The sequence below is a fragment of the Anolis sagrei genome, chromosome 1 (genome assembly GCF_037176765.1).
Source record: "Anolis sagrei isolate rAnoSag1 chromosome 1, rAnoSag1.mat, whole genome shotgun sequence".
In the NCBI taxonomy this organism is placed as follows: domain Eukaryota; kingdom Metazoa; phylum Chordata; class Lepidosauria; order Squamata; family Dactyloidae; genus Anolis; species Anolis sagrei.
Genome location: NC_090021.1, coordinates 61,859,998 through 61,885,749, shown reverse-complemented (window position 1 = coordinate 61,885,749; position 25,752 = coordinate 61,859,998). Strand labels below are relative to the sequence as shown.

Below are 25,752 nucleotides of genomic sequence, written 5' to 3'. Positions count from 1 at the left end.
TGGACTAGTTTCCTTGCCAGAAGGTCATGGGGGACCTTGTCGAAGGCCTTACTGAAATCCAGGTACGCTACATCCATGGCATTCTCCGCATCTACCCAGCTTGTAACTCTATCGAAAAAAGAGATCAGATTAGTCTGCCATGACTTGTTTTTGATAAATCCATGTTGACTATTAGCAATGACCGCATTTGTTTCTAAGTGTTTGCAGACCACTTCCTTAACAATCTCTTTCCAGAATCTTGCCTGGTATCGACGTGAGGCTGACCGGACGGTAGTTGTTTGGGTCATCCTTTTTTCCCTTCTTGAAGATTGGGACCACATTGGCCCTCCTCCAATCTGCTGGAACTTCTTCTGTTCTCCAAGAACTCTCAAAGATGGTTGCTAATGGTTCCAAAATGACTTCCGCTAGTTCCTTCAATACTCTTGGGTGTAGTTGATCTGGCCCTGGGAACTTGAACTCATTTAGAGCGGCCAGGTATTCCTGTACGACTTGTTTCCCAATTTGGAGTTGGATGTCCTCAAATCCCTCATCCACTCCGTCTTGCTGAGGTTGAAGATGATTTTCTTTTTGTGAGAAGATTGAGGCAAAGAAGGTATTTAGTAGTTCTGCCTTTTCCCTATCCCCTGTCAGCATTGCCCCATCATCTCCTCGAAGAGGCCCTATCGCCTCCTTGTTTTTTTTTTTCTACTGACATAAGAAAAGAATCCCTTTTTATTGTTTTTAATGTCCCTGGCAAGCCTGAGCTCATTTTGTGCTTTAGCCTTGCGGACCTTTTCCCTGCAGGTGTTGGCTATTTGTTTGAATTTTTCTTTGGTGATTTCTTCCTTTTTCCAGTTCTTGTGCATGTCTCTTTTGTGTCTCAGCACAGCTAGAAGTTCTTTGGACATCCATTCTGGCTTCTTTGCACTTTTCCTATTTTTTCTTTTTGTTGACACGGTTTGCAACTGCGCCTTGAGTATTTCACTCTTGAGAAACTCCCATCCATCCGTAACTCCCTTGTCTTTTAGTATCTGTGTCCACGGAATGCTGCTCAGTGTTTCCTTCATTTTTTGGAAATCAGCTCTCCTAAAGTCCAAAATGCGGGTTTGATCTAAGGATTTTTTTTCACTATGAGAAATCCAGCCATCAAGAGTCATAGCAAATGAATTATAGATGAGGAGCCATCCTTATGCAGAGTTAGTTGTTCATATTCAGTGCCAACAATTCAGAGACAATGCAAGATAAATGGGGTGGTTTTTTTGCAAGGTTTTATTTGATGATCTAATGTTCAGTTGATTTTGTTATTGTTATGTCCGCTTTTTAAAAAAACCTACTGAAATGAAGAAAAGAAATTCATGGTAAAACAAGTACCAGACTGGAAAGATCACGAGAAAGGACTAAATAGCTCAGCAGTTTCATTCTGCTCTAGAAAATACGTTATCAGACATCAGACCAGATCTAGTGATTAGTAAATGAACATAAGCAGCCAACTCATACTGAATCTGACTGTGGGTCTATGGCAGGAACTTTGTGAGCTCTCAATTAGGATTGTTTCTTTTGTCCTATTTGAAGGTCCATCATAGGTCTTCTGGTGGTCCTCCATCCAAGCACTAACCAGATTTGTCTTCCACCTGCACCCAGATGTTTCTAGTCATTTAGAGCAGAACAAATGCTACTTATAAACAAGTATTTCTGCCAAGTCTTAAATTTATTTATCTTTGAATAGTAATAGGATTTTAAGAATATCCGCTGAATCAGGCACTTCCAATCAACTCAGGAATAGTTGGAAAAACCAACACTTTAGAAATGGCAAAATATCTCACCCCACAGTTGAAGCTTGCTTCATAGGAAGGGCACGGGGGGTTGCAATTTCTGAAATGTGTAGAAATGCTGATTTTATTGTGTGTGATGAAGTAATAAACCCATTTTGGGAATAGGGTTTAATGCCTCGGATAAATTCACATTAAAATCTCGGGTTCGTTTGGAAGCATCTCCTCTTGTCTCTGTAGTAGTTGCCCATTTCCTTGCAGTCCCTACATAAAAATCTTCAAACTTTCCACAGCTCCCATATTCATAGGGTTATTTTCATTACAGATGTTTTTGGGAATCCAATTGAAAAAAAAGTATGAGGGGATCTTTGGTGCTTGTGTTATATGAAAAGAAGCAAAAATATGGTCACTTAATGAAGCATTGGATGTTTTGGGTCTGCAATGAATCCTGCCACCAAATTTTATTATGTCAAACAATGGGACAAAGATTATTTTGCAGCCTGGGGATGGCATAATCCAGCCTTCCAGATGCTGTTGGGATATGCCTCCTATAATACCTCACTATAAGTCATGTTAGCAAGGGCTGGTGGTAGTTGCAGTCCAGGAAGCCAGTAATTCCCATACCTGCAAGATACTATTACCAGAAATTGTATCCAAAAGTGTTTTAAATGAATTCTTGCCATCTCAAATGGTCTTTCTGTGAGGGCAAACACAGTTATCCTCCCCAGTTTTTATGTCTTCCAGATGTAGGACAATTTTTATGTCTTCCAGATATAGGACATTTCAAACACATCAAAATGCTTCTTTCTGAGCCAAAGGGAGCTGAATTTAAACTGCTTCATCAAAAACAGGTGTAAAACCCACTTCCCTTAACAAATGAGTCACAGTCTACTTTGGATAAACCCTTGGAAGGGGGTGGAGAAGTGTAGACATATGACAAAGAAATGCAAATGCAGTTTTATATTGATATTTTAAATGGGAGGAGCCAGATGATACTAGTAGGACTGTAAATGGAAAACATTTATTTTAAAATACTTACGTTAGGAATATTGTGTATTTTGGATAACATCTCATATCTTGCATGGATTGATGCTCCTATTGTGCAGAGCCTTCAAGGGAAGAGTCTAAGCACTTACTGTGGATGAAATCAGCTGCTACGCCTGTAACTTGTTTACCTCTGTGGCAAAGGACCACTGTGAGCAGAAACTGTTGATGTTCTGGCTTTGGCCACAACCCTTCTTAATCAGGGACCCTTCACTCTGCACAATTATAGCACAGTGAATTCCACATTAACTGTCATGAATGCATCCTATGAAATCCTGTGGTTTGGTGAGGCATGAGGATTCAAAGTCATCCTCCCTATGCAAATCCCAAGTTTCCATAAGATGTTGCTACTGGCAGTTAAAGTGAAATCATACAGTTCTAGTTGTGCTGTGTGGAAGGCATCAGGAATGGGCAATACAAAGCTGTGCTTTCACCTCCTTTTGAAACACTTACTGACTCCCAGGTTGCCTTTGTATGAACACAGTTGAAAATCAGTTCTAGTAGCATTCAAGGGCTGGAAATTCCCTCTTCCCTTTCAGAAGGAAGCCCTTGTGGTATAAAGAACTGCTGCTGTTACCAATTGCATTGCCCTGGAATTTTCATGGGTCATCTCCAGGTGGGAATTTGCACCCTCATCTCCAGGTGGGATATGGTGAAAATCTCCAGAAGAAAGGGCTATGCACAAATCTCCAGCTCAGCTAGTAGAGCAAAAGCTTGCTACAAGTTCACAAAGCTTAATAGATTTCTTGCCCCAACTTGCAAAGTCACTCCAGGGCTTTTAAATTTTCCCTTTACTAATGTTGTTTGAATGTGTTTCTTAGGATGGTTATTATTGCTTTTATAACTATTTGTTTTATACTATTTAAATTGTATTTTATTTAAATTGTATTATTTATTACAATACATGGCATTGAATATTTGTCTTATTATGTCTGTGAGCCGCCTTGAGTCCCCTTAGGGAGAGGTGGTGGGATATAAATAAAGTTTTGTTGTTTGTTTGTTTGTTTGTTGTTTTATATAAATATAACTACTTAGCTTCTTCCTTCCCTCTCAGTTGTTATGATGCCAAGCTTCACCCTCCACTCTGCATCTATTAACTGTCTAGAAAGAAGGAAGCTGACTAGATGAAATATTCTCTATCCCAACTCCCTAAGTAATGAGAAGGAATAACCTTATCATTTCACCTTGATCTGGGAACAAACCCATTAGGTAAGATTTCTATTTTAATTTCTGAAATGGAATCAATATGTTGTGAGTTTGAATGACAAGCTATAAGTCAAACTGGTTCATATTTAGTGCATCTTCAGGGGCATCTTGGATTTTGCCCTTGAAATCTCAGAGCCTGGGACAATCCAGAACTGGAAATTGTAGATGTCATTGTTTTTTGCAATTTTGGCAGCAGAAACTGCTAAATGATATTGGCAGTGGTGTAGTCCCAGGTTGGTCAGTCCATGAGACTTCTATTCTAGGAAATTGACCATTCGTGCCATAAATGAGTTCTCCTTCCATATTATGTACCATTTGTTTCTTAAATAGATTGGCCAAATGCCTGAGCTGAGAATGCATAGCACAAAAGTCAGCATTCAATGATGCTACACTTTCATCCAGCACAAAACCTGTAAATGTGGTACTGGGACAGGTAAATGAGAGAGTATGATACAGTTAAAGCCAGTCTGAATTTGCCTGCTGGGATTACATGTAGTTAATAATTCTGATGAAATCTTGACAAAGCTAGAAACAGTTCTTTTTAACAAATGTTAATGCTCAAACGACACACAGATATGTTTTTGCCACATTTCACATGTTCTCTGTAACTTTCAGTCATTTTTTTTCCCTGGAAAAATATGTGCTCCTGCCCTCCAGGAATATCAACACAAGAAAGTTATGTTTCTGACATGACCTGTTAATCTGCCCTTCAGTCACATGTGTTCTCTAGGAAATGAATCAGATCAGTGTTACAAATCCACATATTTAGGACACAAGGCAATCTGTTTTCAACCTGGATATATTTTTGTAATCTCTATTTGAAAGTCCATTACTCAAAGCACAAAGAACTAGTGAGATATTGTCGTTGAACTTTGGAATTTAATTTTATAACCAACCTAGAAGACCATTGCATCCCTAATTATGGAGTTCATATGTTGCTACTAGGAGCCCCCAGTGGTGCAGCGGGTTAAACCGCTGAACTTGCTGACAGAAAGATCAGTGGTTCGAATCCGGAGAGCGGGGTAAGTTCCCACTGTTAGCCCCAGCTTCAGCCAACCTAGCAGTTCAAAAACATGCAAATGTGAGTAGATCAATAGGTACTACTTCTGCAGGAAGGTAACAGCACTCCATGCAGTCATGCCATCCACCTGACCTTGGAGGCATCTATGGACAACACTGGCTCTTTGGTTTAGAAATAGAGATGAGCACCACTCCCAAGAGTCGGAAATGACTAGACTTAATGACAAGGGGAAAACTTTACCTTTACTTTATATTGCTACTGGGACAAATAAACTAAAAATGCAGATTGCAATAATCTTCAAACTGATGGCAAAACTTGACATTAAAAACATAGCTAGAAGCATTGCCTTCTTCTTTTCATTCAAAGAATTAACAAAGGCCTCTGCCTGAGATAAGAACTCTAATACATGAAGAAGAACTCTCTTTTCCTTCTCCATAGTGATGTAGATTGGATGGCCAACACCTCTAATATTTTTTAACAAAAAGGGATCCATATTTGTCAGCTAATCATACATTACTAAATTCTGAACTAGCACCTTGAGACCCCTCTTGAGTAAGACTTGGCACAGATTTTGATTATGAGAAAATTTAATTTTCACTTTCTTGGGGAGGGGGTTCCAGTGTTCTCCCAGTAAGTTCTGGGAGAACATCTGGACATCCACCCAGAAAGTGTGTGCAATATAAGTGTGTTAAATCCTCTCTGGACCCACAAATACAAAGACGTTGGGCAACTAGAACAGTAACAACAGGATGTTGGCAAGGATAAGCAGCTGGAATCTAGAAAATGATGGGAGGTCATTCATTCCTTACATGTTTTTAATGTGCAAGTGATCTCTTCCTCCATAGCTTGACAGGTGTTGTGGCATGCCAAATGATAGTGCTAAGCTTCCAGTGCTCCTGCCACCCACCTAGGAAAGTTAGAAAAGTTGTGTTTGGCTGCTCTGCTGGTCCTGTCTGTGGAAAAGTACAATGCAATTAATGAAGTCAGCTGGAAACTGTTAAGCACATTAGGAAGAGGAACAAGAGAATATGCAGAACATGTAGGACATGAGGTCACAAGGAAGAATAGAAGAGCTGAAATGTTTTAGCTGCATGTAAATAAGTGCTTTCTGATATGGTATTAAGGGGTTAAGGCCCACTTAATACTTGTATCTCTATAACAGAGCACCTTGGACCACAAGAAGATCAAACCAATCCATACTCCAGGAAATAATACCCAACTGCTCACTGGAGGGAAGGATATTAAAGGCAAAGATGAAGTACTTTAGTCACACAATGAGAAGACAGGAAAGCTGGGAGAAGATAATGATGCTGGGGAAAATGGAAGGAAATTGGAAGAGGGGCTGACCAAGGGCAAGATGGATGGATGTTATCCTTGAAGTGACTGGATTGACCTTGAAGGAGCTGGGGTTGGTGATGGCCGACAGGGACCACTGGCGTGGGCTGGTCCATGAGATCATGAAGAGTTGGAAACAACTGAACGAATAAACAACAACAAAAAGTGCACAGAACTTCCAGATGTTGGCATGCCAGCAAACCAAAGACTAAGGATTATGAGGATTGCAGCCCAACCAACCCTATCTGGAGGGCAACAAGTTGCCCACAGGTTTTATATAACATATGTCATGAGAACATTGACCAAATGGATTGGGAATTTCCATTTTTTTTTAAGGGCTTGCCTAAAGAGACCAAAATGCATTACATTTGAGTGACTGGGTGCACCCTAAAATCATATTGTTGCATCTCTGGTCATTTTCCTTATTGGCATTAAAATCCACTAGCCCCTAGTGACAAGGTCAATGTAATACTCCTCATGGGACCGCCCCCACCTATTGTATTTCACTTTTCTGTTCAACACCTGCACAAAAAGGAGAAATGAAAGGATGACACAAAATCATTCATCTGTCTGGCAATTTTACTGGGAACTGAGATAATTGTATTTTGTAAAATGGCAGTAATTGTTCTCATTCTGTGTGATTGGAACTATAGGTGCAATACATTTTAATATATATCACTGTGTAGTAAACATTATCTCCCAATTAAGTACTTATCCATATATATTTTTAACATAAGCATAATTTAAATAGCAGCGGGAACAAGGTGAATATAAGAAAGGGTGGACGATATGAAAATAAAAAGTTCAAAGTCATCTTCAAGAGTTCTTGGAAAAATTCCAGATTTAATTTGAGAGGCTCCTTGTTGTTTGGCTGAAAAACAGTTTGGAGGTCTTCAAATGTTCATTGTCAAGTTGATAAACTAAAAAAAGAAAGAGACAGGACAACTGTTAAAGTGATGGTGTCAATTTTTCACAGTTTTGGTGCAAAGATTTTGGCTTCTACATGTTCTGCCTTAATATGGGATGGTTTGGAAGTGCAAGGAGACATTATAATTATAGAATATACCTTGGTTTTAGTAGTAGAAGAAAAAAGATGTTAAATCATAAGCCTTCCTTATCTCCTCTAAGTTGTTTAGCAAAAATAGTGTAAGAAGCTTCGCCCACAAGTCAAGTCATTGGTCCTGGATCCTACTACTATTGGTTACGATCATTTGTGTTGACAGCAAAATGATCCCATAAAAAAGTGAAATGGGAGAAGTAGAAGAGGGAAAAGGGAACTGAAAAAGCAAAGCATCAAAGTGAAAATAATATACTCCAAAAAAATCAAAGTATTTTACACTTTAAGATGCTTACCTCGCCTATATTCAGGTTAATGAAGTCTCTATTTTTCACACTTAATGCCTGGAACACTCCTAAAATAATAATGAGAATGTGAAAGTAGATATTATTCAGTATATTATTCAATACTATCTGTACCCACCATGCATTGCTGTGGCCAACCTTCCTTCTCTCCTTTCTTTCTCTCCTTCCCTTTTTTTTCTCTTTCCTTCTCTCCTTCCTTCCTTTTCTTCCCCCCCAACCTTTTCTTTCCCTTCCTCTTTCTCCCCGTTCTTCTCTACCTATTCTTGGACTGCAACTCCCAGCAGTCCTCCTTATTGATCTATCTATCTACCTACTTATCTCTAACTTATTTATCTGGAGGATTGCTGGGAGTTGCAGTCCAGGAATAGGAAAATGGAAATATGCAGGGATTGGGATGCTCTCAAAGAAATCCAAGGAGAAGAAAGCTTGCATTTTGGAAGTAGTGCATTTGGATCATCCTCCTCTCCTAAAGGGCCTGGTCTAGGGGAAGCTGGGAGCTGTAGTCCAGAAGAGAGAGTGTATATGCTACTGTGTGTTTTGTTTGCCAGGGGAATCATTTTGTGCATGCGCTATAGCATCTTTTTGCTTTTTTTGGCTTTTAAGTCCCTTCTGCTGTGTTTTTCAGTGTTTTTATGAGTGATGGTCTCTCGTTGGTTTGATAAGTGTATTGTGTCCAAATTTGGTGTCATTTTGTCCAGTGGTTTTTGAGTTATGTTAATCCCACAAACAAACACTACATTTTTATTTATCTAGATAGTAATCAGTATTACTACATAATACCGTTTTTGTTGAACTCTTGTTTCCATAATTGCGACAAACATGGTGAATGTTAATATTTACCAGGGAGAGTTCAGGACTCCTAGGGGAATATGTCAGAAATATTTGTGCCATGGAGGTTTGTTGATGATATGTATTCATGACATAAAGAATGTTCTGCCCCAATAAATGACTGAATGAAGGAGACATTTGGACACTTTCTGAAAGTGCCTATTTGGCTTTGAGCATTACTTTGAGCTTGCGAATATCAACACTTTCCTAGCACTTGCTGCTGAGACTTTAAATCTTAAGAATTACACAAACGTCAGCATTTGTCAAATGTTTTATCTGCAGTGACTCCATATATAGCTGTTCAGTTTAAATATAAGTATTAAAAGACAATAATGTTGAAGAAACAATGACACTGAAAGATAAAGATCATAGAATCAGAATGTCAAAGGTAAACACGGCAAAACTCATTGCCCATAATTTAAGAATATTTAGTAGGTGATGAAGTCCTACAAAAACCAAGGGAGTTAGAATGACCTCTATTGCTCATCATGCAACACATATTAATGAAAATTAAAAGGCTTTCAAAGGAACTAATAAAGATAACATTAAAGAATACTCACTGCTGGCATTTTCTAGGCGAATTAGGCAGTTTAAGAAATCATCAAATTCAATCTGGTACTGATCATCAGCATATCGGAGAACAATGAGCTGAAGCAGATAATTATTAAGCTGAAACCCTTAAAGAAAGAGAAATTCAGGTTTCTTTAACAAGCTACTGCAACTGCCACTCTCCCAGGAAGCAGTTTTAACATATTCCCAGTTAAATTTTGGGTCTGCTATCAATGCACCATCCAGCATCCCAATAACCTTGGTTCTCGTTCTGAAAATAAGTCTGTTTCATGAGAAACGTGCTTATGCTGCTGTGTAGGAACGTAAGAAGAACCACAGAGAGCAGACCGGAGGGCATGTTGGCTGCAGGATAAGGGAAACTGTGATTTAAAAAGCCATTCCAAGCTTTGTCTTTCAAGCTCTGATTTCAAGAATGAAGGATGCTTAAGATTTTCTCCTGTGTACCTTTACCTCCTAAAACAAGCTCTCTTATGCCCATGAAGTTCTGTACCTGTGGATTTAGCCAATCACAGCCCAATAATATTTTGGGGGAAAGGCAAACCTTTATTTTGCCATGTGATGAATATTACTTTGATGTATAGAATCACTGCCCGGTGGCACAGTGGGTTAAACCGCTGAGCTGCTGAACTTGCTGACCAAAAGGTCTCTGGTTCAAATTCGGGGAGCAGGTTGAGCTCCTGCTGTTAGCCCCAGCTTCTGCCAACCTAGCAGTTTGAAAACATGCAAATGTCAATAGATCAATAGGTACCGTTCCAGCGGGAAGGTAACTACGCTCCATGCAGTCATGCTGGCTGCATGACCTTGGAGGTGCCTACGGACAACAATGGCTCTTCAGCTTAGAAATGGAGATGAGCACCAACCCCCAGAGTCAGGCATGACTGGACTTAATGTCCTTTACTTATAAAATCGAGTTGGAAGAGACTATATGGTCTATCTAGTCCAACATCCTATCATGCATACCTTGATATAAGTATAGGCATACTTTGATATTGTTTCCCACCATTTCACAGATCCTTGGCTTCTTTCCAGTCCTCATTTGACCTCACAACCTCTGAGGTTATGAGGTTGTGAGGTCTGGACTTCCTCTAGATCTCACAACCTCTGAAGATGCCTGCCATAGATGCAGGTGAAACCTCAGGAGAGAATGCTTCTAGAACATGGCCATATAGTCCAAAAAACCTACAACAACTCAGTGATTCCAGCCATGAAAGTCTTCGACAACTCATATGAGTGTTCCACCATTTTAAACAAGGGATACCATTTTACTATGCCATTGCATATAATGAGACTTGAACTTCCATGTATTTTTGGTATCTAAAGAGGATCCTGGAACCAAACTACAACACATACTGAAGACCGGGTTGCTGTGAGTTTTCCAGGCTGTATGGCCATGTTCCAGAAGCCTTCTCTCCTGATGATTTGTCCACATCCTGATGACCCTTTGTATTTTATTCAACTTTTCCATGGTTAATATTCCATGATGGAAGTAGCAAGGGGAAAAGATTAACCCCTACCCCTGGTGGCATAAACTCTTCTCAATTTAGAAGTGAAAGGCATGGATGAGCAATTGATCGATTTCTTAGATCATATATAGAGCTCATCTTTTAGTGTGGGCCATTTTGAAAAAGCTACCTACAGATTTATCATTGGGTCTCCAGAATTCCAAGCTAGTGTACCTGTTCTTCCTACTCTTCCCTTGCCTTCTACAATACGCCACCAACAACAGTAGCCTAGGGTCATATGACCTTTCCTCACCACTGGCTAGTATTACAGGAATTAACATATTCAAAAGTAGATGGTTCCCACACCTGACTGGACAGGGGGGTTTACATCCTGCCATGACCACATTTTAACAAAAATGTTACCTGCTGCTTTTAAAGCAAGACGAAGTTCATAGGCAGACATGGTGCCGGAGTGATCTGCATCAAAATGGAGGTAGATACCCTAAACAAAAACAAAAAAAGAGAGAGAGAGAAAGAACACATTGCTGCAAATGTAAGCATGTTAGTGAGAAGAAGAAAAAAGACATTTTTATTTTCTGGGTGATTTTTTTTCAGTTGTAGCATTTTCACATCATCTACCTTTTCAGGGGTAACAGACTTGTAAATTCATCAGGCTGAGCATTACAAAATGTGACAACCCAAGTTCTACCTTTTACTAGGTTAATGCTGGATTAGAACGGGAAAACCACTCACTAAGTCCAAGTTGGGAATTGTCTTGTTTGTGTAAAGGACAGCAGATAGACAAACCATTTCTTTATCTCTATATCTGGAAGCATTATGCATTATATGCCATGCCAATTCTGCTTTTGAGCATATACTTAACAGGGAGCTAATGATATTAACAGAATGGTTGTCCCTACATATTGATCAGGAACCCATGGTGGTGCAGCAGGTTAAACTGCTGAGCTGCTGAACTTGCCAACCGAAAGGTTGGCGGTTTGGATTCAGAAAGCGGGGTGAGCTCCTGCTGTTAGCCCCAGCTTCCGCCAACCTAGCAGTTCGAAAACATGCAAATGTGAATATATCAATAGGTACCGCTTCTGCGGGAAGTTAACAATGCTCCATGTAGTCATGCTGGCCATATGACCTTGGAGGTGGCTACAGACAACGCCAGCTCTTTGGCTTAGAAATGGAGACGAGCATCACCTCCCAGAGTCAGACACGACTAGACTTAATGTCAGGGGAAAACTTTACCTTTACTTACATATTGATCAAATGTTGCATTTTCAAGTATACAGTTAAAGCATTCTTTAAATCCAACAGCCCTGTATAGAATGGATGAAAAAAGTCAACCACTGTCTATTTCATCTGAGTTAAGAACTTCCCTGCCCAATAATAATAATAATAATAATAATAATAATAATAATAATAGTCTTTATTTATATTATGCCCTTCTCCGCTAGGAGACTCAGAGCGGATTACAGCATTTACATAGGCAAACATTCAATGCCTTTCCAATCATATACAATGAGACACACAAACACATACAAAGGCTGAGGGTTCTCCTTTCATTTTCAGCTTCTGGAGCTCATCTCTTGCTCTGGGGAGGTGCTTTCCTCCATTTTCAAGGTGAGGAGCCTATGTTGTAACCTCCTGGACGTGCGGCCAGCAAGATTGTTTGGAGTGTCTCTTTGCCTTTTCCCGCCAAAGTGGTACCTATTTATCTACTCACATTTGCATGACTTCAAATTGCTAGGTTGGCAAGAGCTATAGCTGACAAATGAGAGCTCACCCTATCTCATGGATTTGAACTCCCGGCCTTCAGGTCAGCAGTTCAGCCAACCTTCAGGTCAGCAGTTCAGCAGCACAAGGGTTTAACCCATTGCACCACCATGGCTTCATAAAGGGTTTTCACTGGACTCAGGGTGCCCTGAAATGTTGACTACCATAAAATAATGGGTCCATTGTAAACACTGTTGACATTGTAGTTCCTTCAGTATTAGTGGAACACCATGACTATCATGTAGTTGAAACATGAGGATTATTTATTGTCTGCCCAATGTGTATTCTAACAGTCCATTTCAGATTTCCAAAGGAAAAAAAAATCATATTGGCATCTTTAAGAGTAATTAATTTGGGATGTATTCCACAAAAAACTCATGCTGAAATTAATTGCCTTAAAAGTGCACCATAACTACCTTTTCTTTTTTATATGGAAGCAATTTAACATGGCTTTCTCTTTGAAACAGAAATAAGGAATGGAAACTTAGCCACTCCTCAAGGATTTAAGTATGTTTTCTTCTAATCGTGAATCAGCAATTTCTTCTTGGTTGTACCAATAGTAATGTATTATATTCACAATTTATTTTACTTGGCTTTATCCTAAGGAACATTTCTGACATTAATTATCTCAATAATGCTTTTTTTTAAAAAAAAAAATAGAATGAAAGTACTGTTAATGTTTCCTGTACACTATTACAATTTGCAGTATAGAAAACCAAGCATGTTTCCTAGGAATAACTTTTAACAGTATTCACGTTGAATCAAAATGGTAAGCCTCAAAAAAAGTCTGCACTATAACTGCTTCTAGGGGCAGATCCAGTCAGGTCTTTATCCCAGGAGGGTCCACATTTTAAAAACGCAGATTTTCCTGTGGGCCTGTCCACACCCACCCCAGAAAGCGTGCGCTTTCTCGGGCGGGTGTCCAGATGCTCTTGCAGGACTGGCCCACAAGAACATCTAGAGGCCCTACACCACTCCCCAAAGCCTCCAGACCTCTTAGAAAAGTAGAAATGACATGCCAGGAGAGCGGTGTGTATGTGTGTGTGTGGGGGGGGAGCGATTTTCTTCCCCCCCTCTCCTGGCGCATCATTTCTATGCACTGGGGGAGCTGCATCGAGAGTGCACTGGAGGCCAGGTAAGTTTATTTTACTTTTCGAAGGGGTTTGGGGGCTGTGGGGGAGGGATGGGTATTCCCACAGTTTTCTGGACTAATTTAATCTGGGAAACTGTGGGAATGGTGTCTGGACTGCAGTCCAGACACTGGAAATAGTGGATTTATCCAGTGCCTTCCAAGAAGACGTGGAATAAATCCATTATCAAATTAATTCGCTACAAACCAGGGTTTTCCTGGTTTGTAGCAAATTAATTTGGGACTGTCCAGAACGTTGTTTGGACAGCCCCTCCTTTATTGCGGGAGTTACTGCAATAAAGGTACTGTCTGGATAGGCCCTAGAAGGGCTGACGAAAGGCAAAGCTAAAATAAATACAAACTCTTTCTGTTTTATTCTCAGTTTAACAATTATTCTCAGAATTCTACTAAGAAAAAATGAATATACTTACAATCCACTTTTTCAGTTTATCCCAGAAAATTTTGAACTCACTGAAATCCAGTTTTCCATTTCCACTGGACTGATGTAGTTCATATTAAGAAAAACAGGCATTGCATATGTAAAATGACATGTCCAACTTACATTACAGTTTACATTGGTGACTCCTATTGATTAATGTTGATTGCTCCTACAAAAAGTCATATTCTATATAGATCTAGGTACTGTGATAACCTGTGATTGAAATCCCAAAATGCTGGAGAGGGTTGGCCTCTGGAAGGACCACACGCTGTCCCTGGTTAGGTAGGATAATCTTACTCCACCCCATTTGGCAAAAATCGGTATCTTTGTGGAGCAGAATAGTGTCACAAAATAAGAGGATGCTCTGACAGTAAAGGCCATTTGGGATATTCCTGTTACAGCTCTTTTTTATCCAAATCCTCTTAGTGCCTCTTGCACCACTCTGATAGGGATGCTGTCCCATAAGTAATCAACCTTGAGAATAAGGAATGGTTGTGGTGCTGCAACTCTATCACATAACAGAGCACCATAGCCAGAAGTTGGCAGTTACTTTTAAGGCTATGACTCCAAGCCATTGCAATTTGTGAATTTTGAGAAATGTGGTCCTAAAAAGTTATTTCTCCACTGCTTGAGAGAGCATAGCAGGTCATAGGCCAGAACTAGATGTTCAGAAACATGTGCAATTGGCATCAACAATTGCACAATTCTTCTACTGTACTCTATACTAACAGTATCATGTGTCATCCTGCTGCTAAAGTTTGCTCATGCTATTTCTTGAAAAATAATGAAGAGATGAGACATTTCTTTTTCTCCTCACCTCCACCTTTTTGTGTGTGGTTTTCCTTCCCTATCAGCCCTGGTCTTTACCCTGCCTTTCCATTTCCAAACCCTTTGCTATATGCAGAATGTTACCAAGTTAAAAACATCTGACTTACAAACAACTCATAGAAATGTGGTTGAGACAACAAGAAGTGAGGGAAATCTACCCCTCAGAAGGGAAACCCACTCCTGAAAGAGTTATCATGAGGAAAAGGTGGCTCCACTGAAGCTTTACCACCAATCCTTGTTTCCACAACGAGCCAGATTTTTCAAAATCCAATTCTCACAGGGACAGAAAGTGAGGTGAAATCATCTAAACAGGGACACAGACAGCAAAACAATCACCAAAGGGGTGTTAACCCTCCCCTATGCTATCCAACACACACACACACGCACACAGAGAGACATATTTGGGGCTGGAGTTACATTTGAAAGATATACCTGTTAAAAACTTACATACAAATTTAGCTTAAGAACAAGCCTACAGAACCTATCTTGTTCATAACTTGGGAACTGCCTGTATTTAGGGTACAGTTGATTTCTCATCTCCTCCATTTATCTCCCTGAGGTGCAGTATTCTAATTCCTCAAATACAGGTAGCCACATTTCTGTGTTAAGCAGATTAAAGCTCAAATCCAGGAAGCTATACCCCAAATTTAAAAACAGTACTTCTTGAATGATCTCTCCAGAAACCTGGAATCTGGCCATGGGGGATTTTAGGAGCTGCCCAACAAATAAATATTAAAAATTCTGACTTTCACACACTCATGGAGGCAAGAATAGAAAGGTTTCAGTAGCTAACTGGGTTACATACAGATAATACCTTGGCTCTGGCAGCACTTGGAATACCATACATTGAGATATCAAATGCTGAGCGCAAATTTTAAGTATTCTGGCTCTAGGTCCAAATGTTTGGAAAAGTTGTTGCGATTCCCTGCTTTTAAGGAAATCTTTATACTTGTGGAATATCCAAGAGACCATCTACTGGCACACTTAATGTAGGCTACAAAGAGTTTTAAATTATTTCAGATGCATTAACCAATTTTACATCAAAATAGGATTCATGCCTTCAGAACTCCCAAAGTGCATGCATCAAAGTGCAGGCATTTAGGGGCACATCCAGATTGATTTTCAAAATACTGGATTTTGTTGATTTTTTTTCTTATCTTATGTACTTGGTTAAAACAAACTGACTCGGGATATGTTATATAGAGTTGTACTGGGAGCCAAGAGAAAATGTTCTGAGGTAAACAGCATTTCTCCTAGATAAAATCAGAAAGAACAGAACCGATTCTGGGACTTTTACATCTTTTTAATTAATCTGAATGGATCTAAAGTTTCAGTTTTGGAGGCATAACAAACACAAACATTTTTCCCCAGAAAGCTTTTCTAGGTCTTTATGTCACTTCTTGCTTAGATTTTCTGCTAAAGCATACCAATAATCCTCATTTCTTTTGTATTTGAGACAACAAATACAAAAGCACAAGCACAAAAGCACAAAAGGATACATCCATTAGGGAAATTATATTTTTACATGAAAGAAGACTTATTTTCTTGAATTTGATGTTGTTTGCTGCAAGAGAATCATGATCATAACAGATAAAAGGAAATGCATCCCAAAGCAAAAAGCATCACTCTTTGTTGCATTCATCTTTCTATGGTTCAGTCTCAAGGCTTCAGGTAAGAGTTAAAGAATCTCATCACATTCAATAAATGCCGCATCCTATGACAGTTCCTCTACGTAGGCAGCATGGAGCCTGCCAGATCTCATCTCATGAGGTGCAACTACTTCTGGTGAGCTCCATGCCAGCTGCATTGAGGAAGCGTGGTAGGAGAGAGAAACCTGAACATGGGAGACTACCCATGGGAGAATTACGGGGACAATGTAGTTGGTGTAGGCGATGTGAGGCATTGGGCAACAGATCTGGCTCATGATTTGCCCCGCTTCCTTATGCTCCCCCCCCCCCCCCCCCGCTATCCCCTGCATCAAGGACCTCAATGTGATGAGGTCCTAAGTTGATTGGCTTGCATCACTGCATTACAAGGTAGGGGAAATTGTTTTCAGATCACATGTGAGCATAGTAAATGTACTCAACCAAACTTATTTCCAAATAATAAAACTAATTTGATGGAACTGTAATTCATCTTGAATGTAATTTACTGCTTAACATATTATCTCCTGGATTAGCAGAGTTGCATCATGATGTGGGATAACAAATTGCTTGTCAATTGGGAAAAAGTAGTTGATGGGACTTACTTTTTTTCAATACAGCATTCAGAACATATTCAAGTTCCTCTGGGCTGATCTCCATGTCCTGCAGTTGAAGAAAGGCAGGCAGCATTCACATTTTGGGATCTGGCATATAGTTCTAAAAAGTAGCATATCTGAATTTTGGGGCAAATTATGTAACCAAAGTTCTTCCCATAACATCACAGACCAACATGACATCATTTGAACTGCACAATTCAAAAACTCAAGGATCTGCTTAATACCTTTTATTGGTCAGGAACAGCTGTATCTAACTGTAGAGACACAAATGTCACAACATCTAAGGCTAGACTAATATATTACCAAAAGTTAACATTCCATTAACTAATCACATTGAAGTCAACCTTTCATCTTGGCTCCTGGACAAGAACATATTGTTTGGACACCCAATCAGATTTTTTTTCTCCAAGAGTCTCACATACCTTAATAAATTGTACACATGCTACATCACACAAGAGTCTCTTGCCAATGAACAACTTGGAATTTCCCCATTTAAGAAGACCCAGCCATATTTTGGGGATGAAAAAATGGTTAATGAGATTCACTGATAACACATACAAGGAGATAGAGAGCTTACAATTGTGTTGCTGCCTCCACACATATGTCTTCTTTTTTTTTTGGATGATGTGCAAGGGACTTTCCAATTTCAAGGTGGACAACTCCATGAGCAGTAGGTGCGATTTTCCCCCAAGCCCACCAAACAGCCCATTTTTCTCTGAAGTCACAAAACTCCTCCAGCAAAGCACATAGCAGTCTCAGCCGACTTAAAGGGTGGCCATGCTCATGATATCCCATTTTAAAATCCAGGGCCCAGGCAGTCTCATTTTAGAACACTGAGTAGCCTGCATTTGCGTCCAGTTTTGTTTCGTTTCGTTTTGTACTGAGAGTGGCTTTCCAGATTTTTAATTTTTCTTGGTCTTATTAGGAATGTCATGTACTAGCCACTGGGCACTGAAAGTCATCCAGTGATTGTTGTTTTCCTCCCTGGGTTATGACTTTATTTCTATTTTATTAGTATATTTTTACCTCTCCTGAAATCTGTGTGAATAATGTTCGGAACTGCTTCTCTTCTTCTGTTTCTTCTTCTTGGGGTGTTGGTTCTGGAAGCTAGAACAAGGTGATGTTTTAAGCAAGGTGATGTTTTAAGCAAAATTAAAGTATTACTGATTATGCAGAAAGATTTCCATTGTTAAAATATTAGGTGATAGATTCAATCCTTGTTTTCAATTGGGGTTGTCATATGCAGATGAAATCAAATCATCCCAGTATAAAAAAGAGTGAATTTGATTGTGATTCTTTGTCCAGTCATTCTTTTGAGTTTCATGACCTACCTCTGGCAGGTTGATGTCAACTTTTCCATCCATTTCCCTGTGATTTAAAAAAAAAAACATGATTCTAAGAAAATATACATAAATAAACCAAACTTTCTACTGGTCAGTATTCTGAACTTACTAAGAGATAGATAGATGATCAACAAGAGAGAGAGAGAAGGAAAGAGAAAAAGAGAGAATCATGTACACTGTATAGAAAATGGATTAATTTAAGTGTGCCCCAGACCCAGTTCTTACATTTAAGGGGGACAAAGCAACTATCTGAAGGGCAGAGACCAATGTTAATGCCCTTAGATGTTGTACCAGCACATTCCAGTGTACAAGCACTATATATTTATTTACTTTATTTTATTTCTATACCACTTTTCTCAGCCCTCAGGCGACTCAAAGCAGTGAACAACATCAGTACAAGATATCACAACACAAGTATAGGGCAATTAAAAACAATTATCACATAAATCATATATGAAGTCATATAAATTCTGCTCATCACTTTTGGCCAAAAACAATGGGGAAGGGGAGTCTACTAGACATGTAATGTTTACAAGTAAAAAAAAATAATCTTTTTCAGTGTCTATTTCAATCATAGACTGCCAGTGAGGAGAATTTCAAAATGCATACTTGTATGTTAACATATCTTGTAGCTAGGAGCCCCTGGTAGCTCAATGTGCTGGCAGGACTGCTGACCAAAAGGTCAGCGGTTTAAATTCCGGGAGTGGAGTGAGCTCCCGCCTGTCAGCGCTAGCTTCTCATGCAGGGACATGAAAGGAACCTCCCACAGAATGGTAAAACATCCGGGCGTCCCCTGGGCAACATCCTTGCAGACAGCCAATTCTCTCACACCAGTAGCGACTTGCAGTTTCTCAAGTTGCTCCTGACACAAAAAAATCTCTTGTAGCTGGATAAAAGAGCTAGTAATACTTACTTAGTAAGTGCTTTATTCTCAGAAAAAATTCTTAGGCAGAAATCAGCCTCTTGATGTGGCTCAAATGTGGTAGGGATGATAATGTAATCACCAGGTGGTAGTGTAAATCGGTCAGAGACTTCTCTCACATTTATATATGTTTTGCTCCTGGCTTTGGACGCATGGTAGCGGAAAAAGTCTTTTGTCAACTGTTCATCTTCATCCGGGCTCTGAAATCGGATGTTCAGATCCATTAGTTAGCTTGGCAAACATAGTTGATTACGTCTTCTGTTTTATGAAGGATTGACTATTATGCTCTGGAAAGCAAATTCCAATTTCAGGCATTTTTTTTTTCTTGTAATCCAATAGATGGGCAAGGTGCAACCTATGAACTGCATGCCGCCCCACAGAACGCACTGTGGCCACAGCTCCCAAAGATGCTCTCCAAGCTCCCCCTGAAAAGGTCATACATATTGCCCTGTAGAATATTATATTCTCATACACTGACTTTAAGTGTAGCATAAGAAATAGCAAATATCTATTTCGACGTTATGTAGGAAAGTGATATATATAAAAACTCAATTTTTAAACATTCATTGCTAATATTATTTTTGACAACACAGCTTTTTAAATAAATCATTCAGTGATAATAAATAATATCTGTTTCATAGTACACAATTACAGCATTTTCATTGCCATGGTTCCATCCTAAGGAATGCAGGGATTAAAAGTTTCATGAGACATTGCAGAGTTTCTGCCAGAGAGCTTCCAAATGAGTCTTATAGGCTTACTTATAAAAACTGGGAGAGTACTTTGCCTATCAGTAAAAAGCAGTTAGAGGCAGTACCTCTTGGGTCCTGCATGCCATTCTTTAGTGTTTCAGTAGGAACCCAGTTTAAGCAATTCATGACAAAAGTACCACTTGAGACTATCAACCAGGCATGGGCAAACTTTGGCCCTCCAGGTGTTTTGGACTTCAACTTCTGTTAGGAATTGTGGGAGTTGAAATCCAAACACCTGGAGGGCCAAAGTTTGTTCATGCCTGCTATAAACCACAATAAAACAACTCATCTCCAAGCCCCACTGAAAGGGAAGAAGTGTGCTGGCCCTGTCACAGACTGAAACACATGTCTGAAGACACAGATATTGGTGGAGAAGCAATGGCAAACTAGAGTGTTTCTATCTATGAAAATAGGGGTGGGAGCACTATATTTTCCTCAGGCAGCAAAATGCCTTGCACTGACCTCGGGGCAGGGGCTCAGAGCCTACCATTACAGCAAGGCCATGGCTTGACAGGTATCTGCCAGAGTCCTGACAGTTTTTTCCACCAAAGTATTGCAGAAGCGATCCTCACACAGTAAGAAATACCTCATAAATAGCATATCCTATTGTTAGCATTTCTGCTCCAAGTTTCTTTAGTTTGCGGCGGTCTTTTTGCATTAGAGCCGCCAGAAATGTGCAGCCATCTTTTCCATCATCTTTTTCTGATAGTTGGATCTTGAATTGTGGATTTGTCCAAAATGTTTCTGGAATCAAGACAACAAAAAAGAATTTGTTTGGTATCTGGAATTGCTCTCTGAGCACCTACCAACACTGGAACAGCAGTTGTTTTCTTTTTCAGTGATTCTGAATCTCAAGTTGCAGGTCTTGATATATTATTATTACTATTGCAACAGAGACCTTGCTTCTGCCTATCACACCAGAGATCGGATCTCTCATAGAATGGGAATAGACCCCCAATTGATCACAGTAGCTGTTGCCTAGTAAATGGGGATGGGGGGGGGGGGGTTGTAAGGATGGAATTCACTGTATTTATGATACTTATGCCTTTGTAACTCCCCAACAGGATTGCAGCCATCATCATCATGATCATCATTTATTTATATAATGCCATCAGTGTACATAGCACTTTGGACCATTTTTCCTTTCACTTCGTTTTCAATTCTACTACCCCCTTGGATTTCCACATGTACAAGGGGTTCCAAAAGTCTCCATACATAGGAAAAAATAACAGCAAATTCCCTTACCTTGACCAACTCAGTACAAAATGCCCTTTGATGCACTTTATCTCACCCTTCAGTTGAAATTAAACCCCATTGGTCATCCCATCCAAACCTCCCACCAGATACACTACCCTACTTATCCATCTTACCCAGGGTTTTTAAAATCCTATTTGTTGTACTTGGCCCTGCCTACTCGGCTCAATGTTTTTGTTATTTATGTTATACCCTGTGTCTATTTTGTATCAATTTCTTTTCATTTCATTTCTTTTATTGTATTTTATTTTATGTATTATTTTATGATTGTATGTTGTATTCATTTTGCCTTGTTGCAACTGTTGGCCTTGGCCTCATGTTAGCCGCCCTGAGTGCCCCTGGGGGGATGGAGATGGGGTATAAATAAAGTTCTATTATTATTTTATTATTATCTTAAATAAACTCATATGGGAATTGTAAATGTGCAATGTGATTGCATTTAGGCATTTTGTTTGGAATTGCTCCTGAAGTATTGTGTTTCCAGTGGTGATTGCTGCTATGAGAACAATTCAAAACATATTGACCAAATACCTGAAGTAAATCACAATATTTAGGATCACAATGGCACAATTTCAAATTGTCACCATTTGAGACAATTCACATTACCTGACAATATGTCATTGATTCTTGAAAAGATTCAAAATCACCGATTGACAGAATTGTTAATAGGACTTGGTAGAATATGATCTCAGATCCTTTTCCTTCTCCTTGTCCTTCTCAGCATCTTATGGGACTTCATAGTCCCATAAGATGCTGAGAACCACAGAAATAAAGGCAGGCTCATATGTAAAAATACAGTCATTTTCTTCATCCCTGCCCTGGAACATCATCTGGACTGTAAGAGTGCCTCAGCCCTCCTGCCTTTTATATGGACCACTGCTTCCCTCAATCCCCCAATCCAGGATCTCATGTAGATCCTTAACGATGATTTCAAGTACATAGTAATATTTGAATGCATACCAATAAAGTTCCTGCACCCTCCAGCAGTGGCACCTCTAACCCAACTGCCTTGGTGGACCGTTACTGCCCATTTGTGCGCAACGTTGTCCTCAAGGGCATCAGGTGTGAGGTTGCAAATTTCAACTTTATCAAAATGTGCCAGGAAATCCTCAAACTTCATCCTATGCAAAATGGAAAGAGAGGCGATTCTGTAGATTAGTTTAAAAGAATTAAATATATTGGTACTAAAAATTCAGTTAAAATCCATAAAAACATATTTCAAAACTAAAAACCACGTCAGTCAAAGATTTGATCTTAAAGTGACTTGTTGTAATAAATGCAATGAAGTATTTCAATATGTCTTCTGCATGCCTCTGATCCAACTAAACAGTAATGATCCAAAAGAGAGCTTTTGCTTTGATGTGTGTATAATTTTAATCAGCATATTCATTTACCAGAATTCTCCATCATCTAGTGCTGTCTGATACAAACGCTTTTTCTCAGATGGACTGATAGAATTCCATTCTGGGGAACTTAAAGAGAAAGAGACAATTTTCATTAATTAGTAATAAAAGTTATCTTTGCCATAGACTCTCTTGGCAAACTTGATTTATCATTTATGTGAACTGAAATAAATAAAAATATACTTAAATGTCATTTTGCACAGAACTTGTAATATCTCAAATTTGGAGACTTCATATTATTTGGACACAGTAGTTGATGGACATCTCATTTTGAAGGCCCACTAACCTTAATAATGGATAGATGAGTCTATTTAATTTCTGTATTAGTTTTATATATGTCCACTCATATGCCCATTCAGTTTCGCTGTAATGCAGATCCAATATATTGCCACAAACATCCAATTCCCCAGAAATAAAATGAGTGGATGCAAAGGTGAAACCAGCAAAACCCAAGGAGCTCTTTTGTAAACCAGTGATTCCCAACCTTTTTTTGACAAGGTACCACTTGATCAAGGACCACTTTGACCAGGGACCACTCTCCAACATTAGTACCAAAAGGGTTATGAATAAGTTTTTGGTCAACTTTAGATTTGGTTTGGTTATTTGGGTTGCTGATTCAGAAAACTGCTTTGGCTGGACCACGTCAGCTCTAGTTTCTGATACAGAACATATGCCATTCCGTAGTTGCTATCTGCTCGCCCACAGAAAACCATATTCAATAATCTAGAGCAGATTTGGTCTATCAATGCAATTTTCTGAATCAGCACCCCAAATAACCCCAGGAACAGTCCTAAAAACAAAGACTCCAAGGAGCTCCCACTTCCAGGCGCTACATAGAACTGCTCCGCTCAAGGGGAAGGAGGGGGAGGAGAAGCATCAGTCAGAAGGCTTGTTGTCGCGCGATTTTTGGGTAGTCAGCCTCTACCCTACTGAAATCCTTGTTCCCTCAGCACTATAAGAGGGTTTCGCAAAACCAGTTGCTCTTGTTGCAATGGTGTAGTAATGGTGAGGCCGCAGACCATATTTTAGTTCTTGGGGACCACTGGTGGTCCACAGACCATAGGTTGGGAACCACTGTTGTAAGCGGTCATATTTTTTCCCACCAGACTGACATAGCTTGATGTGCCTTTTCATCACAATGACTATTCAACAGAAGCATAAAGGTTATTACTTTCTGATATCTTTTGCATTCTTCCCGCATTTTCCCTAAGTGAGGCAAAAATTATACTAGATAAACTTGCTAGGCTTTGGGGTGCTATAAGACTGCTTGTTGCTTTTTCTGCAAACAACTAACACAATTACTCCTCTGAAGGTAAATTAAATTATGTTTTTTATAGTTAGTGATTACATTTTAGGTGTCCTAGGTTTGGTTATCTACCCATTATTATTCCCAGCCAAATTTAGAATCTACTGTGTCCAATATAATGGGACTATTTCAGACAGAGCTTATATTGATTAATTACCCCACTTAAAATACTAACTTGTCACTCCAAGGACCATTCCACTCCACTTGACCCCATGGATTCCTAATACGAATGAGCTTCACCTTCCGTCCTTGGTAGTTGACCTAGGAATGAAAGTGAAAATGGCTTTAGAATATGACAACATTTACATTCCTCAAACAGCTAAAGAACTTTTATTACAGTCAGCAGAATTACTCAGTGGAGAAGCATATCCGACAATTTCAACATATACTGCAGAGGTGAGAAATACGTGGTTGTCCAGATGTCACAAAGGTGCAGCCCAGCAACATTTCCATGATTGCCTGTACTGGCCAGAGCTGAAAAACAGTACAAGACCATCTGCAGATGCTCACCCCAATCCCTTGCATTTTACAGATGGATTTAAAGAGTGATCCTGAATGCCACAGATTAAGCAGGGAATTGACAAACTGGAATGAGCAGGGTACCCAGGGTGGTAAGAGGTCAGGAAACCAAGACTTATGTGGGATGGTCTAGTGATCTGGATATGCTTAGTTTGGAGAACAGAAGGCTGACACCCCTTCTACACTGACATATAAAATCCAGATTATCTGCTTTGAACTGGATTGTATGGCAGTATAAACTCAGATAATCCAGTTCAAACCAGATAATGTGGATTTTATGATTTGGTAAACTGTATTATATGGCAGTGTAGAAGAGGCCTGAGAGATAATATAATAGTCATTTTTAAGTGTCTGAGGCAATATCAGTCATTTGGAACCAGCTTGTTTTCTTCTGCACAGACAACAGATTCAAATGAACATAAAGGAGATTTCATCTAAACATAAGATGAACCTCTTTGCCATAAGATCAAAGAGAAATGGGTATCCTTGGAGGCTAGTTATATCTCCTTTTTTGAAAGTTTTTAAGCAGAAGTTGAATGGTGTCTCTCAGGACTGATTTGGGCCCCATCTACACTGCCATACATTGCAGTTTGAAACTGCATTATAGAGTCAGTGTACGCTCATATAATGCAATTCAATGCAGTTAAAATACCTTATATTAGCCTACACTGACACAACAATGCAGTTTCAAACTACATTATATGACCGTGTAGATAGAACCTTAGTTGTATATTTCTGCGTGGCAGAGCGTTTGAACTAGAAAGCCCTTCTTTCAAACTCTGATTCCATGGTTCATGGCTGAGGCACTTTGTGGCAGAATGAAAAACCTGTGAGTACCGCAGAATTGAAGGAAAATAGTCTGCTTGGAGGCGACAGATATTATCTGTCTCTCCTTGGTGCCATTAAGCAATCTGGAAAAAAGGTACAATTGCTACCTTAGTGCACTGACAGAATTACAGCAAAAGAGACCTGAGCTCCCACTTTACAGAAATTGCATATGCTGAGAGTTATTTAATAAAACTTGCTTCTCTACCTCAGCATTTTAAAGCATGAGATATTATGATTTCTCTGGTTATATAACAGAAATTAGAGACATCAAGGAATTTGAGTTGTGAGCTACAGTAGCAAAATCTCAGTCGCTGACATCATCGTGTCCCCCCATTCCACCCCCAATATTTGTTCCCTTCTCTTTAAAATGCACATTCATTCATTTATTTATTTATTCCCTTCTTCCCAGGGAGGAAAATCACCATAAAAAC

At 39.4% G+C, this 25,752-nt stretch overlaps 1 protein-coding gene across 1 annotated transcript in view; it reads right to left on the bottom strand.

Annotated features, from left to right (window-relative positions):
• Positions 1-6,915: 6,915 nt before the first annotated feature.
• Positions 6,916-25,752, bottom strand: part of CAPN9 (calpain 9) — a 31,519-nt gene continuing 12,682 nt past the window's right edge. The window contains exons 7-20 of the mRNA XM_060753795.2: positions 24,150-24,235; positions 22,660-22,737; positions 22,226-22,386; positions 20,598-20,755; positions 19,251-19,459; positions 18,326-18,362; positions 18,021-18,101; positions 16,983-17,040; positions 16,234-16,298; positions 13,899-13,967; positions 10,980-11,058; positions 9,105-9,221; positions 7,708-7,766; positions 6,916-7,274 (exon numbers count right to left, since the gene is read on the bottom strand). Of these exons, the coding sequence (XP_060609778.2) occupies positions 7,248-7,274; positions 7,708-7,766; positions 9,105-9,221; positions 10,980-11,058; positions 13,899-13,967; positions 16,234-16,298; positions 16,983-17,040; positions 18,021-18,101; positions 18,326-18,362; positions 19,251-19,459; positions 20,598-20,755; positions 22,226-22,386; positions 22,660-22,737; positions 24,150-24,235 (1,284 nt within the window). The 3' untranslated portion in view covers positions 6,916-7,247. The remainder of the gene's footprint in view (positions 7,275-7,707; positions 7,767-9,104; positions 9,222-10,979; positions 11,059-13,898; positions 13,968-16,233; positions 16,299-16,982; positions 17,041-18,020; positions 18,102-18,325; positions 18,363-19,250; positions 19,460-20,597; positions 20,756-22,225; positions 22,387-22,659; positions 22,738-24,149; positions 24,236-25,752) is intronic.